This window comes from Nycticebus coucang, chromosome 8, assembly GCF_027406575.1.
Source record: "Nycticebus coucang isolate mNycCou1 chromosome 8, mNycCou1.pri, whole genome shotgun sequence".
Lineage (NCBI taxonomy): Eukaryota > Metazoa > Chordata > Mammalia > Primates > Lorisidae > Nycticebus > Nycticebus coucang.
This window is the reverse complement of record NC_069787.1, coordinates 123521839-123538881: the sequence shown is the minus strand read 5'-3', so window position 1 is coordinate 123538881 and position 17043 is coordinate 123521839. Positions and strand designations below refer to the sequence as shown.

Here is a 17043-nt window from a genome sequence, read left to right as displayed (position 1 = left end):
CAGATAGTTCTTGTGGCATGACTTTGGCCATGAATCTGGCAGCCTTGATTCAGTGGGTTCCTAACCACTTTCCATGCCTGGATCTTCTACCCTCTCAGAGATTCAGCATATCTAAATAATATCTTTTTAATAAATTCCTTTTGAATTTATTAAATTCCTTATTAAATTCAAAAGGAATTTTTAATTAGAGTTAGTTTGAACTACTAGTTTGAACTAGCTGTTTGAATTAGTTTGAGGTACTTGCATCTAAGAAAATTCACAAATATGCTTCTTTTTGAAAATGTAAGCTACTTTTATTTTTCTCTCTCTCTCTCTTTTTTTTTTTACTGTGCTATTGTATGAATATCATTTATCTACATTTCTTCTTACTTTTTGTAAGCTGGTACCAACTTGCCTTAACTAGTTACATTTTTGTAAGGCAACTTACATTTTTGCCTTATCAAAAATAAAGATTCTTGAAGAATCTAATTCAGTATATCTGGACAGATGTACAGAAATGCAAATTTAAACAAGTCCCTATACTTACTCAGTCTTCCCATTCCCACCCATCCATACCCTCCCCCTGAATACTCAAGGACCCAGATGTTTTGTGGCCACACAATCTTGGAAAACACTGCCCTAACTGCTCTACCACTCTAGCTTAAATTTTTAAAAGATCTACTAGGCCAATGGTCTAATTTTGTAAGAGTTTTTGTTGTTGTTGTTGTTGTTGTTGTTGTTAAGAAACAGGACAGTGTTTTCATGTACCTTTTTGGAATTCACTGAAATAGTTAATGAGCCAACACAGGATTTTGTGTGACAAATCTGGGTTTGAAGCTCAGCTGGGTGACCATGGGCTGCTTCTCTGTGTCTAACAGGCATAATAGAAGCTGCTGCGTAAGAATAACACCATGTATCAGGATCAGATGGTAGGAAACTTGTCAAATGATTGGCACAGGGGAGGGAACTGGATCCCAGGGGGTAAAATGTCTTCCTTTTCTTCTCTTCCTGACTTTCCATCACCTCCACAAATCCCATGCACACACTATCACTTCTTTTTTTTAAATATGGAAAGATTATCACTTAACCCTTATCTGTTTTCTGCAATGTAAGATATATTGTACCATGTCCTCTAATGTTTTACTGTTCTTCTAGAAAATGAAAATGTTTAAGGAACTGCTTAATTTATAAGGTAGATTAAAAAGATTAAAGAGAAGAGAAAACAAGATGCCTTGATTTGGGGGAAAGAGTTGCATTATGGGAAAACTGCTTTAAGTGTAGAATGTGTATTTTAGCATATCAAATTTGTCCTCTTAAATCTAAAATAAATAGCATGGCCTATTCAGTGGTTTATTTTATTTATAAATTTATTTAATTTTATAAATAGGCAATATATTTAAGTAGTTCAAAATAGTCCTTAAACTATGAAGTATACAGTAAAATCCTCTCCTGAGGAGGCTATAATAATTCACGTGGTAACAGACTCGAGTTCTAACATCACAAGAACTCATTGTTAGCATAATGTAGTAACAGATGGTTACTTATAGAAATGTTTATAGATATGTATATATACACAGGTTAGTATATATATATGTATACTACATATATATACTACATAGTATATATATACTATATAGTATGTATACATATATATATTTCTTTTCTCTGTCAACTAAGAAAGCCTAAAAGAAACAATAATCCCAGTATTAATAAATACACCTACAACACAGATCTTGAAAGATTTTCCAATATAAGGAATCAGAGCTCTTTAGAGAAATGGCTAATTCTAGGACTAGGGCAGGAAACATACAAGATAAGCTTTTCTCTTAGTGCCAGAAAGTCAGGAAGTATTTTTTTTTTTTTTTTGTAGAGACAGAGTCTCACTGTACCACCCTCGGTACAGTGCCGTGGCGTCACATGGCTCACAGCAACCTCTAACTCTTGGGCTTACGCGATTCTCTTGCCTCAGCCTCCCGAGTAGCTGGGACTACAGGAAGTATTTTTTAAAAACCCGACATACACCTCACATTAGTTGGAATATGTCTAAGGAACAAAAGAACCAGCTACAAGAACTTCTAATGGTCAAAGTTGGAAAATTTGAGCAAAAAAAAAAAAGTGTGCAGTATTGGATTATAATTTAAGTATAAAATATTTAATAAATACCCATGAGTTTATACTCGCATAAATAATAAATTAATAAATAGAGAAAAGAGACAAATCTCCCATGCAGAAAAATTCCAAATAATTTATGTAGCTACTCCTCCCCAGAGAATAGGGAGCCTAACTTCCCACTCAGGTCTGGGATGCACATAGAGACTTCCTTCCAAATAGCACAGTATGGAAAGCAGAGAAGGAATAACTTTACTCTGGAGAAACAACACAGACTCTACTTTAACCATGGGGCAACATCAAGAGTCATAAATTATGTTGGCAGTTTTTACTCTTGACAAGAGATGATGAAAATGGCACTCTGTCTTCCACGCTTTTCTTCCCCCAAACCCACAATCATGAGAAAAACATGAGCCAGATCCAGTAGAGGAGCATCCTACGACATCCTGACCAGTGCACCTTCAAACCAACAAGGACCTCAGAAACAAAGCAAAGTTTGAGAGACGGCCACAGTCAACACGCACCTATGAAGACGTGACAAGTAAACGTAACATCGTATCCTAGTAAGATTTGAGAGCAGAAAAGGGATATTAGACAAAAACTAAGGACATCTGAATATACCCTGTTTCCTGGAAATCTTATTTTAAGGTGTGCTCCCAAAGATGCGCTAGGTCTTATTTTCCGGGGACGTCTTATCTTTTCTGTAAGTAGGTCTTATTTTCGGAGGATGTCTTATTTTGGGGAAAACAGGGTACTATGAATTTTAGTTAATAATAATTTATCAATTTTGGTTCATTAATTATAACAAATGTACCGTACTGATGTACATTATTAACAACAGGGAAAATTGTGGGGGAGGGTGGTATATAAAAACTCTTTATATTATCTTTTCATTTTTTTTATAAATCTGAAATTGCTATAAAAAATAAAGCTTACTTTTTTTTTTTTTTTTTTGAGATAGAGCCTCAAGTTGTCCCTCTGGATAGAGTGTTGTGGAATCACAGCTCACAGCAACTTCAAACTCCTGGACTTAAGTGATTTTCTTGCCTTAGCCTCCCAAGTAGCTGGGACCACAGGCACCCGCCACAATGCCTGGCTATTTTATGGTTGCAATTGTCATTGTTGTTTGGCGCACCCAGGCTGGATTCAAACCTGGCACCTCTGGTGTGTGTGGCTGGTGCCTTAGCTGCTTGAGCCACAGGCGCTAAGCCAAAGCTTACTTTTTAAGAAAGGCTCTCATCACTTAATTCTCATTTACCTAATTCCTATGCTTCCCAAATAGGAAAACACTGTTATTAGTTTCATATACAGGGTGTCCATAAAGTTCATATGCAATTTAAAATAGTGTGTAATTTAAAATCACACACAAACATTATTTATTTATTTATTTTGAGACAGAGCCTTAAGCTGTCTACTTGGGTAGAGTGCCATGGCATCACAGCTCACAGCGACCTCCAGCTCCTGCAATCAAGCGATTCTCCTGCCTTAGCCTCCCAGGTAGCTGGGACTACAGATGCCCACCACAACATGTGGCAGCCATCATGTTGTTTGGTGGGCCCAGGCTGGATTCGAACCCGCCAGCTCTGGTGTATGTGGCTGGCGTCTTAGCTGCTTGAGCCACAGGCGCTGAGCCGACATACAAACTTTATGGACACCCTCTACCCCTGCCCCCAACATACATATGTCCAAAGATGTTAAAATTTATAGACAGTACAAGTAAATGTGAATACACATGTTGTGGCATGATTCTTTTCTTTTTTATACCAATTGTATCGTGATGCATAGGCCATATTATGTGTCTTGCTTTCCTTACTTAGCAATATAGTTTGGTGATCTCTCCATATCGGTACCCAAGAAACTTGCTCTTCTTTTTTTTTTTTTTTGAGACACAGTCTCACTATGTCACCCTGGGTACAGTCCCGTGGCATCACAGCTCATAGTAACCTCAAACTCTTGGGCTTAAGCGATTCTCTTGCCTTAGCCTCCCAAGTAGCTGGGAATATAGGCGCCCGCCACAACACTGGCTATTTTTTGTTGTTGTGGTTGTCATTGTTGTTTTAACTGGTCTGGATGGGGTTTGAACCTGCCAGCCTAGGTGTATGTGGCCGGCGCCCTACCCACTGAGCAACAGGCACCGCCAAACTTGGTCTTTTTTTTTTAATGGTTACATGGAACTACTGTTTGAATATTGAATTAGGTTATATAACTACTTTAACACTTTATTTAACTAGTCATCTATTATAATTTTTAGCTTGCAATATTTTGCTATTACCCTGCTTCAATGAATAACTGCACGTCTGTTATTTTACTTACAAAGAGTCCTGTCTGTATGTAAATTTCTAGAAATAGAATTGCAGGATGAAAGCGGCATGCATTTGTATTTCAAATAGATATTGACAAGCTACCCTCTATAGCAGCTATACCATTTGACAGTCCCCCTAGCAATGTATGAGATTGCCTCACCAACTCAACTTGCTATCACACTTTTGGGTTTTTTCAATCTGAGATATGAAAATAGATAGTTTACTAGTTTTATTTTTCATTGATCTTATAAATTTGATCAGCATTTAGTTTGGGCAGTTTCATTTTGAAAAAAAAAAAGGTCAAAGCTAAACTCCAAAATGTCACAATTTCCTTGAGAATCTATTATTCATACATTAAGGAATTTCACACGGATTTATACTGTCAGCATTAACAGCTTGTAATGTAATAAATTCCACAAATTTATTTTTGCTGCTACTTACTCTTATATGATTCCAGTGTGCCTCTCTCATCTAGCTAGAAATAACTTCCAGTTCTGAAGAGACTCCAGGAATCTACAACCCTGGGGCCATCCCATAGCAGCTATTCCACATCAAGAGGACAATCCAGGATATGAGAAAAGAATTTCAGTTTTCTGACGAATGTAAGAGTGTCTTTTGATAGAACTTGCAATATTAATTCCCTGCTTTTTTAGTTCATAAAATCAAAACTCCATATACCAGGTTGACATATTTCAGGTCACATGTATAAAGAATTCATTTGAATACAACTTCCATACCCTAAAAGTTTAAAAATTGATTCGCTCATCCACTATAAAAAAACACTTGAAGCATTAGAATCTTAAAATTATAAGCTACCTGGTTTAACTTCCCACCAAACCGGGAAGTCCTTTCATAATATATCTGAAAGATGACCATCCAGACACAGTTCACATCTTTATAAGGCAGATCAATATTGTTAAATAATAGCTTAATCAAGGCAAAGTTATACCATTGTATTGCAATTGCCAAAAGAATACCGTACAGTAGCATGCTTTACCCATTTGTACCAAGGAGGAATAGGCTAAACCTTATAGCCTAGGTGTGGAGGAGGCTATATAATCTAGGTTTGTGTAAGTACACTCCATGATATTCACACAATAATGGAATTGTCTAAAGATTCATTTCTCAAAATGTATCCCCATTATTAAGAAACACATACTGTATACCAACAGATGATGGAAAGGCATTTGGCAAAAATCCAAAAGCATTTCTAATAAAACATCTAAATAACATAGCAATAGAAAAAAATAAAGAGTATTTACCACAAACCAAACATCAGATATAATTTCAAGTGGCAAAATACCAAATAATTTCAATTAAAATCAGGAACTAGATATGGATGCTCACAGTCTCAGAAGTTCAAATGAATTTAATAAGAAGAGAAGAAAAATTTTAAAAATATAAACACCGGAAAGATAAACTTTTTTGGGGGGATGTGCTCACTGGTGGTATGATTGTATAATTAGAAAATCCATGAGGCACCAATAAAAAACATTTGCTGTAGAGTAAGTACGAGAACTTTGCAAAGTGGATGGCTATAAAACAAACATAACAAAATTCAATAGCTTTTGTCTACTTTGTCGACAAATACAAAGAAATTAAAATTGGAAAAATAGTCTATTTGTGGTAGAGGTAAATGCTTAACAATAATGACAAAGAAAAGATTTAATGAAACTACAGAATTTTACTAAAAAACAAAAACATTGAAAATGGAACAACAAACCATATTCTTGAATGAGAAGACTCACAATATTAAAAAGACTTAATATTACCGAAAATGTCAATTCTCCTAAAATTAGTATATAAACATCATGCAGTTCCAATTAGAATCCTATTGGGATTAGAACTGAATGAAACTATCTTAAAGTTTATGTAGAATAACTGCCTGTGAACATGGAAGAAAGGGATAAGGATTAGAGCAAGGGGCAGTGCCTGTGGCTCTGTGGGACTGTATCCATTCACAGTCCCCATATGCCGGAGGTGGCAGGTTCCCAGCCCCGGCCAAAAACTGCAAAAAATAAAATAAATAAATAAATATATAAATAAAGATTAGAGAGAGAAAAACCTTACCCAGTACATCTCAGAGCCTTTGGGTTAATGATAAATAAAATTATTTTAAAGTTGAAATGAAAGAATAACTGCTTGCAAATATATATTTAAAAAATAAGAATATCATTGTTACTACCAGTGCTATTAAAAAAAACCAGTGGAACAGAAGAGAGTAATAAAGAGAATTAATAGTTGCTAGTCCAGAAGGTTCCTAACTCCTGACTTAGCAATGGTTTGATGTTTTTTCTGGCTTTATGATAGGTTTACCAGGACATAACACAGTTAAGTTGAGGAGCTCCTTACAATTTACAATGAGATTACTGTTTCTTTTTTTCTTGTTAAATTTCAGGCTAATGTGAGGGTACAAACAACTAGGTTACAATGTTTGCATTTGTTAGGCAGAGTCCCTCTTGTAGTTATATACCCTTACATTGTGCCCATTAACCCCATCCCCCAACCCCCTTCCTCCCTTGCTCTCCCCTCCCTCATTTCCTTACCCCTCAACTTGAATTGAATTGAGTTTTTCTCTTATGTGGGTGGGCATTAGTTCCTCTACTGCTTTAATATAAGTATTGGTACATTGGATACTTGCTTCTCCATTCTTGTGCTACTTTTCTAAGAAGAATGTGTTTCAACTCCATCCAGGTTAATACATTTATGGTTGAATAGTGTTCCATGGTGTATATATACCACAGTTTGTTAATCCATTCCTGGGTTGATAGACATTTAGGTTGTTTCCACATCTTAGCGATAGTAAATTGAGCTGCAATAAACAATTTAGCATTGGTGGGACTGCAAACTAATATAGCCTCTTTGGAACGAAGTATAGAGAATCCTCAAAGAACTCAAATTAGACTTCCCATATGATCCTGCAATCTCATTGATACAGGGCAGGTGGTGCCCCAGCCAGCTCAGCAAAGTTGAGGGGAGGAACTATTGTCTCTCTGCGGTGTTGGTGCATTGGCAGCCAGCAGATGAACCAGAACCGGTTGGCAGTGTGTGTGCGGGTGGGTGGGAGGGTGGGAGGTGCGGCAGCAGGAGGCTCCAATAGCCAGAGGACACCAGTGCCTTAGTAGGGTCTCCCTCCCCTTGCACTAGCCCTGAAGGAGGACCCCACACCGACCCCCACCAATTACCTAGGCCTGGTCAATTTCATGTAAGTTTCCTAGGCCTGGCCAATTTCAGAATGGCATTCATTCACCTTGTCCCAGCATTAAGAACTGTATCCATTCATTATTGCACTCATTCTCCTGGCCCCTAGCGGAAGGGACTGTAAACATTCTTTAATGCACTCATTCACCTGGCCTCTAGAAGAAGGGACTGTATCCATTCATTAACGCACTCATTCATCTTACCCTAGTGGAAGGGACTGTATCCATTCATTTGTTACCAAGTCCTGGCCTAATGTAACTACAACGGACCCCTGTGACTATATATACCCCTAGACAAGAACCCAGGAAGAGAGAGAGCGAGCTTTCTTTCCACTTGGGTTTGTCTCTGCCCAGAGCTCTGGTGTTTTTCTCTTTATTCTTTTCTGTAAAATAAATCCTGTCTTACCACTGATCTGTGGTCCATGGATTCATTCTTGGAATCACGGAGACCAAGGCCTACTGAAGATGAAATTCTGGTGTCATCATTCCTAGGCATCTATCTAGAGCTTAAGGTTTCTACTGAATGGATATTGCTTTTACATCACTATAAGGTCAACAAATTATATAATGAACTCGGGTCCCCCTCTAAAGTTTGTCTGTGCAGCAGCGGGGCCCCCTGACTGCCCTGACACAGCTGGGGGCACATCAGCATCCGGAAGCCACGTGGCCTGAATGGGATGCGGCCTGCTGCCTACAGCACAGGCTGTGATGGCTATGAGGAGGTCAGTGGCCTCAGTGGCCACTACGGCTTCACCACTGACCAGGTGAGGAGAGTCAATTCCTGTCTTTCCGGGATGGACAACACAGATACCGAGACAGCGAGTTTGCAGTGCAGGCGAGCCACGGGAAGCTGAACAAAGCCACAGAGAACGACATTTACAACTTCTCTCCACTCAACCCTCTCAGAGTGCATATAGAGACTGGAGGGACCTGCGAAGCCCATGTGGAGTTTGCTGCTGAAGAAGGGCTGTACAGCTATGCGGAAAGCCAGGGCCGCCGGCTGCACACGTACCTAGAGTGCTTCTGGAATCCACAGCAGGGGCCGGCACCGCGCATGCGCGGCCAGGTGATGCAGGCGTGGGGCGTGGGCAGCCCAGGCCCAGAGGGGCAGCAGGGCACCACAGCCTGGGTGGACAATGCTGGTTTTGGAGGAAGTTTAAGTTTTTTCAGTCAAATGTTCAAAGGCAGTCAATAAGCAGTGAAGAGCAGTTTTACCTCTAGAAGAAGCCGCAGTGACCCATTTTGCACCATCTGTGAAAGCTGGATTAAAAAACTTACCTCTTTAGAGTTTTCTCATTTAAACTTTTCTTAGAGAAAGTGATACTGAGTAAACTAAAATTATATTGAGCTTTTCTCAATTAGTAGTTTTGGGAAGATGCTTCCGAGTGATATCTTCTGAGTCCAAGTAATTTAAGTATATGAAATGTGGACCTTTTGCCCCCACATTGCAGTGAACACATTGGAGAGAAGTGCTTTTTTTTGAAAACTCAAAGGTGCTAGCTCCCCGATTCAAAAAGAAATATTTCTCATGTTCTTCATTCTAATTTTTTTCATTTAAAGTCTTTTAGGTTAAGTTTAAGCTTTTTAAGAGTTCGTGCTAAGAACTGAGACAATACTAATACTGAAGGAATTGGTGAGGCCTTCACTTGAAACTTTATATTGTGGTTCTTCTTTTGAGTATATTTTGCTAAGGAAAACTTGTTAAGTTTTTTGTTCCCTCATTTTTTTTTTCTTAAAATAAAGATATTTTTCACACACAAATTATAAGTTGAACTATAGTAAGTTGGGGACTCTGCTGTGTTGCTAGCATAAGATGCATTTTTTACTTAGTTTCAAATTAGGATGAGTTTATTGAGATGTAACTCCACTGTAAGTCAAAATTTTAACATATAACAAGCAATAATTCTATTTAGTGGGAAAAGGATGGATTATTTACCATATAGTACGGATATAACTGGAAGTCCATTTGGAAAAGAATAAATCTGGACCCCTACATCTCATACTATATTAAAAATAAGTTCTCATTCTTCTTAGCAAAATATCATGGGAATGGGGAAGCAAGTATCTAATGTACTCAATTCTAATATGAAGCCAGTAGATGATCTAATACATGCTCACATAAGAGAAAAGCTCAACTCAAGGTGGGGAGGGGGGGTGCAGGGAACAAGGGAGTGGGAGGGAATGGGTGTGCTCTCACTTAATGGGCACAGTGTTGGGGTGTATGTTCTTGGGAGAGGGACAACTACAAGAGGGACTCTACCTAACAAATGCAAACATTGTAGTGTAGGTTAACCTCATGTTAACCTGAAACAATAAAATAAATAAATAAAATGGTTAATTTTATATGAAAGAAATAAATTCTATATATATTAATGACTTAAATGAAAGAAAATCCAGGACTATATGTAGTATTTAGGAATGGGATTGCTTTAATCAAGACTGACCATAAGCAATGAAAGAGAATTTGATCATAGCAAAATGAAGAACTTTGATACTGTGAAATTTACCATTAAAAAGATAATAGGCAAATTATAAATTAGAATTGAATATAGAATGTAATTAACATTTATACTATACAAAATGCTCCTAAAACTTATCAAGGAATAAAGTTTTAAATATTTTATTAAAAAAATTTTATTTTAAATATTTTGTGTGCAAAATATACACAATGAGATACTATTCAGTCAAAAAAAGAATGAAATCCTGTTATTCACAGCAGTGTGAATGGAACTGCCTATAATGGAGGGCATTACGTTCAATGAAATAAACCGGAAACAGAAAGTTAGACACTTAGGACCTAAAGTTTCTTATGGCTAACCTAGGGATTAGGTTACTGGCAAAGACAGTTTCCAAATGACTGTTGGGTGCTCATCTGTTGATGCTCAGAACATCTCCATTCACTGCTAACATTAATTTTCCTAAACCACTGTTTTTATATCATTTTTCTGATTACCAATTTGCAATGATTCCTCACTGTTTTCAGGTAAAAGTGCAAATTCTTTAGTGACCACCAGGATACTCATTCCTATGAGATAGAGACACGTTTAAAAACGTTGCCCAAGGTGCCCCAAACACAATTTTTAATCTTTACATTTGGGAAAATGAAGGATTGCCTAAAAATTTGGATTTACCTTTAGAAGAAAAACACATATATACCCAAGTAAATTCCACTTTTTTTCTGAAATTTTACTTTGTAGTGGAAATGTGTTTCATCTAAACACTTCAGACTTACCACTCTAAATGGGAAATTGGAAGGAATGATAGCAAATACTGATGACAGAGCTATCATCATAGTAATAAATAATTAGGCATATTTACAGATGCAAAATAAATCAAGATTTTCTTGTGATTATAAGAAAAACATCAGGCATTTCCTTATATAGCTATACAGCTATTTGCTAAAACAGCAAAAATAATTTTCTTTACCTAGTACTTCTTTTTGCAAATCATAGCATCTGGTCTGCAAGTTTACTTCCTGTTGTTTGGATGTCTGAATCTGCTGAGACCTCAGTATGGCTGCATCTGACAATAATTTCAGATTTTTCATTTCCTCTTCAAGACATATCTTATTTTTCTGGAAGACTGTCAAACTTTTATTTAGCATGTTTATTTCTGTAAAGAAAATTCAAAGTTCAGAAATAGGTAACACTGAATCATAAAACATTTCTCCAAAATTTGATTAATTTCTTTTAGGAAATTAATAATAGAAAGCTAAGATGACTTTTCTGAGATTATAATGACACTTAACCAAAAAGTTAAATTTAAATTCAGTAGCCATTCTGAAAAAGAAATAAGATTCTGCAGAAATAGCAGCCATGTGGGTCAGTGAAGACCAGAAGTAAAGCGAAATAGGACAGACATGGCAGCAGAGGCAGTAAGGACAGCAAATGGTCACAGAAGAAGAATGGGACACAACGAAGAGCATGACTTTTCTTTTTTTTTCTTTTTTAGACAGTCTTGCTCTGTCACCCTGGGTAGAGAGTACAATCACATCATCACAGCTCACAGCAACCTCAGACTTCTGGGCTCATGTGATCCTCTTGCCTCAGCCTCCCAAGTACCTGGGAATACAGGTGTGTGCCACAATGCCAGGCTAATTTTTTACTTTTAGCAAAGACGGAATCTGGAGCTTGCTCAGATTGGTCTTAAACTCCTGACCCCAAGCTATCAATCCATCAAGGCCTCTCAGAGTGCTAGTATTAGAGGTTTTAGGCACCGCCTCTGGTCCCTAAGAGCTTTACTTAAGAGATTGTGACGGGCAGGATCAGGAATGAGGTCTAAAGAGAGAAAAGCAAAGTGTCTTTCCATGGGTAGAAAGTGTACCTGGGAGAAAAGGTGGCATTTATGACAGACCTGAGGCGTGAGCACAACGTGAGCAAAAGGGATCTGGCACCTCCTACCTTTTTAGCTCCCACTCAAAATGGAAAACCTGGAGAAATTAATTGGCAGGGGCCAAATAAATGGGCATCTACTGTAGTTCAGTGATTAGGTGGGATTTTTTTCCCCTAAAAACATCTGTATGTAAGTTTTAAAAAGAATGCAGTTAAAGAAAATAAGATTACAGTTTTCCTTCACATCTAAGAAATCTTTCTGGGCTTTTCTGTGTAGCCATAAAGGTGACTTCATATGACTGGAGAACCCGTACCACACCATCCTCATGTCTGCCTATGTTTAAGTCAGAATAACACCGCAGAGCAGCACACACACGCTGTCTCCTATTCATCGTCTGCCAAAATGACACTGCTTAGGATAGTAAGCGGACTCTGTTAATGTTCACTACACTCTAAAATAACTATTCATGTCAATGTGACTTTCTATCTGACATTAAAAGAATAAGAATCTGTAATACAAATTTCTTTGTAAAATATATTCTAACACATGGGAAGGTGGAGTAAGATTTCAGAACTAATAGGAGGGACGACATTGCTAACATGGAGGATGGAAAAAGCAAACTCAATACAAGTGAATTAACTTCCTTAAAGTTCCTGTATCTATGGCACTACTGGTGTGAAAATTCTGCCTTCTCCTTTATATAGTTTCATACTTGTTAATTACAGTGCCCCAATTTATGATCCACACCAGGCCAACCTATACTTGTCATTGTAACCACCTGGGCCTTCCCTGTCTCACATTACTCTGTAAAGAAGTTCCTGCTATCCTCATACTTTCAGCCAACGACGGCTCAAGTGTACCTCTGCCTAGAAATCTTTTCTGACCTGATATAGATGTGACCTTGATTTTCCCGGAATGCACAACGATTTGCACCATTTGTACTGCACTGATGGAATGCATACATGTGATCTACTACTGGACTATAAATTATTTTAGGCTGGACCCAGGATCTTCCTTGTTTTTGTTCCCCCCTATCATTTCTACAATAATGTCCTAGAGTTGAGAGAAGCTCAACAAATACCTACTAAATGAATAAGGGCATTGCTGAGTAAAGCTTCTAAATTAGTTTCTGATACACCACTAGTTGAAGATCCTGAATATGTGATTATCTCAACCTTCATTTCAGTGGCAAGCATTTTGGGCCCCATATTTTGTGCTGTCAGAGTAGCTTAGGGAGTTAAAAGAAGGAAAAAATTTTAATAGGATAAGAAAATAGGCCTATTTTATCCCTAACTTCATCAATTCTGTGAAAAAATGTGGACTACACTTCTGAGTCTAATTCTAGATTTGAATTTTAAAAGTTTAAGAGCCATTTGGTCAATAGTTGTTTGGGCATGAAAACAAATTTGATTTTTTACCTGATAAAAATTCCACCTTGGTTAAAAAAAATTATTAAAATAAATATGCTCTGGTTTAAGACAATCTAATCCATGCACATTTAAATTTAAAACTATTGATTACATGAAACAATACTCATTCACTAGCAGAAAAGGAAGTCCTTCTGTCCCCGTGCATTATCAGCAAGACAACACTAAGCCATGCCTTTTCTAAGAATGTTGTTTCTGTTTTGGACTTTGATTTTAAAACCTAACTTAATTTTAATGTGCAACTCTTTTAAAGTAGCTGAATAATACTGTGTGTGTGTGTATGGGGTTTACTTTCTTTACTAGTTTGCTAGGACTGCTGTGTGAAGGTACCACAGACTGGGTGGCTTACGTGGCAGAAATGTATTTTCTCACAGTTCTGAAGGCTACAAGTTTGAGATCAGGTGTCAGCAAGATTGGCTCCTTCTGAAGGCAGTACAGAAAGTATCTGTTCTGTCTTTGGCTTATTGATGGATGTCTTCTTCCTGTGTCTTCACCTGTGTCTGTAGGTGTCTAAGCACAGATTTTCTTTTTATGTAAATTTGCCTCTCTGGCTATCACTTTTCTGGAATATGCCCTCATTTCTCAGAGGCTAAGCCTTCCTTGATTTCTGCCATCCAGTCTTCAGAACAAAAAGACATTAGATTTCTATCAAATTTCCAGCTTCCCTCTGCCTGAAGCAAGCTGTACCTTGCTCTCAGTCCAAGAGCCTTAAAAAAATTAAAAAGGAGTTTACCTACTGTCATGCCTTTTTTTTAGTATTTCTAAACAATTTTTTAATACGTTTCTTACAGCAGCTTTAGGGTCACAGGAAAATTAAGCAGAAAGTCCAGAAAGTTCCCTTATACCCCCAACCCCATATGTATGACCTCCCCTGCTATTGCCACTAACACCCTGCTCTGGGGAGTTACATTTGTTACAACTGATGAATCAGCATTAACATTTTGTAAACACCCCAAGTTCACAGCTTCCACTAGACCTCACTCGTGGTGGTGTGCATTTGGTAGATTTTGACAAATGTGTAATGACATGTGTCCAGCATTGTAGTATCACACATTGTAGTTTCACTGTCCTACAAATCCTCTGTGCTCCAGTCAATCATCCTTTCTGGACCAGAACTCCTGGTAACCACTAGCCATTAGTTACTGTTTTGCAGTTCAGTCTTTTCCAGAATGTTGGATAGTTGAAATAATACACTATGATGTCTTTCAGACTGGCACCTTCCACTCAGCAACGTGCCTCTTAATTTTCAATATTTCCTCCATTCTGTGCTTGGTTTGGGTCATTCTTAAGTAGCTATTTTGTCCAGAAGGCTGATCTAATATGAGCTACTCAGCCATTGAGAGAAGAAAAGTCTTAAAAATACAAATTGATATATTTAATAGTAATAACCAGAATTGTCCACAGTTTAAGATAGAAGTATCATAACTTATCTTAGAACAGCTTATTATTATTATAGAATTTCAGGGTTGGAATAGATCTTAATAGTTACCTGCTCTACCAAATGATTATAGATTTAAAAAGTTAACCCTAATTCCCATCACATAAAATTAAATATCATTATTTCATTACTTACAATGTACCATTTACCGAAAAATATGTTCTAAATAAGGGCAACAAACCTGTCAAGGCTGTTTCACTTATAGATTTAATTTGTAGAAAAACTTCTCCTTTCAGTGAAGTCCAGTTTTGAAAATTATCATAAACTTCATTTTTAATACTGGTTAGTTCTCTTTTAGTAAAAGTAAGTAATGAAAGAGTCTTATTCCAGAAATGTTTGTACTCCAACAATCTTCGACTGTAAAGTAATAGAAAAAGAGAATTTTTAAAAACAGTATGCATAAGAAAAATATTTCTCCAAAAAGTGGTTTTAGAGTGACCATCATATAATCTGCTGTCTCATTGGAGACAATTTTGAAAGCAAAAGAAGATGCTATTCATATTACGGTGAGACAACAGATAAAAACTGGGAATGGCTCAGGTAGAATAAGGTGTATGGTCATTCTAACTCATTTCCATTTTGCCATTTTAACTACAAAAAAAGATAGCTAATTATCTTCATACATAATCATTCTATTAATCTTTTTTTAATTATTTCAACAGCAAATATCTAGTGAACAAAATTAGGTCAAAGCAACTTAGTCATAGAGCCTAAATGAGAATCTTAGATTCTTAGGCTGCATTGTTACCGCATACCACGGTTTTACAAGCAGTATAAAATTTGGGGTAATAATAAGTAAGATCATTCAGAATGACTGATCCAGTGTTTTGATTCATCAAATCTCACATCTTAAAGGAATTGCATGCTTTTTGTCACCTTGGTGACTTTTATTACTTTAGATATCCTGGTAATAATTTCCTTAATAATCAAACAAAATGCAGACATTAATTTGGGAGCTATCAGTGAAAAGGTGAGTGAAATCATTACAGTGTAATTATTTGACCAATATTTATGTGCCCAAGTAAACTAGCTTCTGTAATGCAGAGTTTTTATCTTACTCATTGCAGTCTTGCTAGCATGTAGCACAATGCTGACCACATCGTATATGCTCAGTGAACTGAAGAATGGATGAATGAAAGAGAGAATAAAATATTAATACATTCCTTCTCAGTTGGAGGAAGAGTAAGTGAGAAGTGCTAAGGATGACTCAATGAGCATGCAGAGCTGGGAGCTAAGAGGAATGTTGATGTCAGAAACCAGAGGAATAGTCCAAACAGGTCACTAAAGCAAGAGAACCAAAAGTGAGGATGGAAAGCCTACTGTAGAGCCAGGAAGACTCCAAAAAGGCAGGGTGACGAAAGTCAAGAACTAAGTCAAGGAAGGGGCTGAGGGGCCCAGTGTTTGACAGCTGCAAAAGCAAGCCGTATACACAGGGATGGGGATATTTAACAGAAGAAAAAGATTGGATGCAGATTATTAATTAATAGATGCCTCTGTAGGGGAAAAAGATAAGAAATATAAAATTCAAGCTTATTAGCTAAGAGGAGATCCAAGTTCTTGTGAGACATGAAATGTAAATGATTTCTCAAAACACACACACACACACACTCTTTCTCTCTCTCTCACATTGAGCCTCGGTAGGCTCAATCAAGAAGAAAGAGAACTCCTCAACAGGCCAATATTAAGTTCCAAAATTGAAGCAGCAATAAAAAATCTTCCAACTAAAAAAAGTCCTGGACTAGATGGTTTCACATCCAAATTTTATCAAGCCTTCAAAGAATACCTTGTACCTATACTGCAAAATTATTCCTTAATACTGAGAAGGAAGGAATCCTCCCTAACTTGTTCTACGAAGGCAGTATCATCATGATATCAAAGCCAGGAAAGGACACAACTAAAAACTAAAACTACAGACCAATATCCCTTTTGAATATAGATGAAAGTAGATGTAAAAATTATCAATAAAATCTTAGCAAAACAAATTCATCTGCATATCAAAAAAAATAATTCATCAGGACCAAGTAGGCTTCATCCCAGAGATGCAGGGATAGTTCAACATACACAAATTTGTAACTGTAATCCACCACATAAATAGATACAAAACAAGGACCACAAGATCCTTTCATTAAATTAGCTCTCTTGTATGATAAGAATGCTTAACAAAATAGCCATGGATCGGACTTACCTCAAAATTATAAAGCCCACATATGACACACCTACAGCCAACATCATACTGAATGGGAGAAAAACGGAAA

At 37.1% G+C, this 17043-nt stretch overlaps 1 protein-coding gene across 1 annotated transcript in view; it reads right to left on the bottom strand.

The window, feature by feature from the left end:
• LEKR1 (leucine, glutamate and lysine rich 1) overlaps nt 1-17043 on the bottom strand; it is a 198848-nt gene that overhangs the window by 101160 nt on the left and 80645 nt on the right. Inside the window, exons 4-5 of the mRNA XM_053600166.1 lie at nt 14970-15145; nt 11018-11203 (exon numbers count right to left, since the gene is read on the bottom strand). Of these exons, the coding sequence (XP_053456141.1) occupies nt 11018-11203; nt 14970-15145 (362 nt within the window). The remainder of the gene's footprint in view (nt 1-11017; nt 11204-14969; nt 15146-17043) is intronic.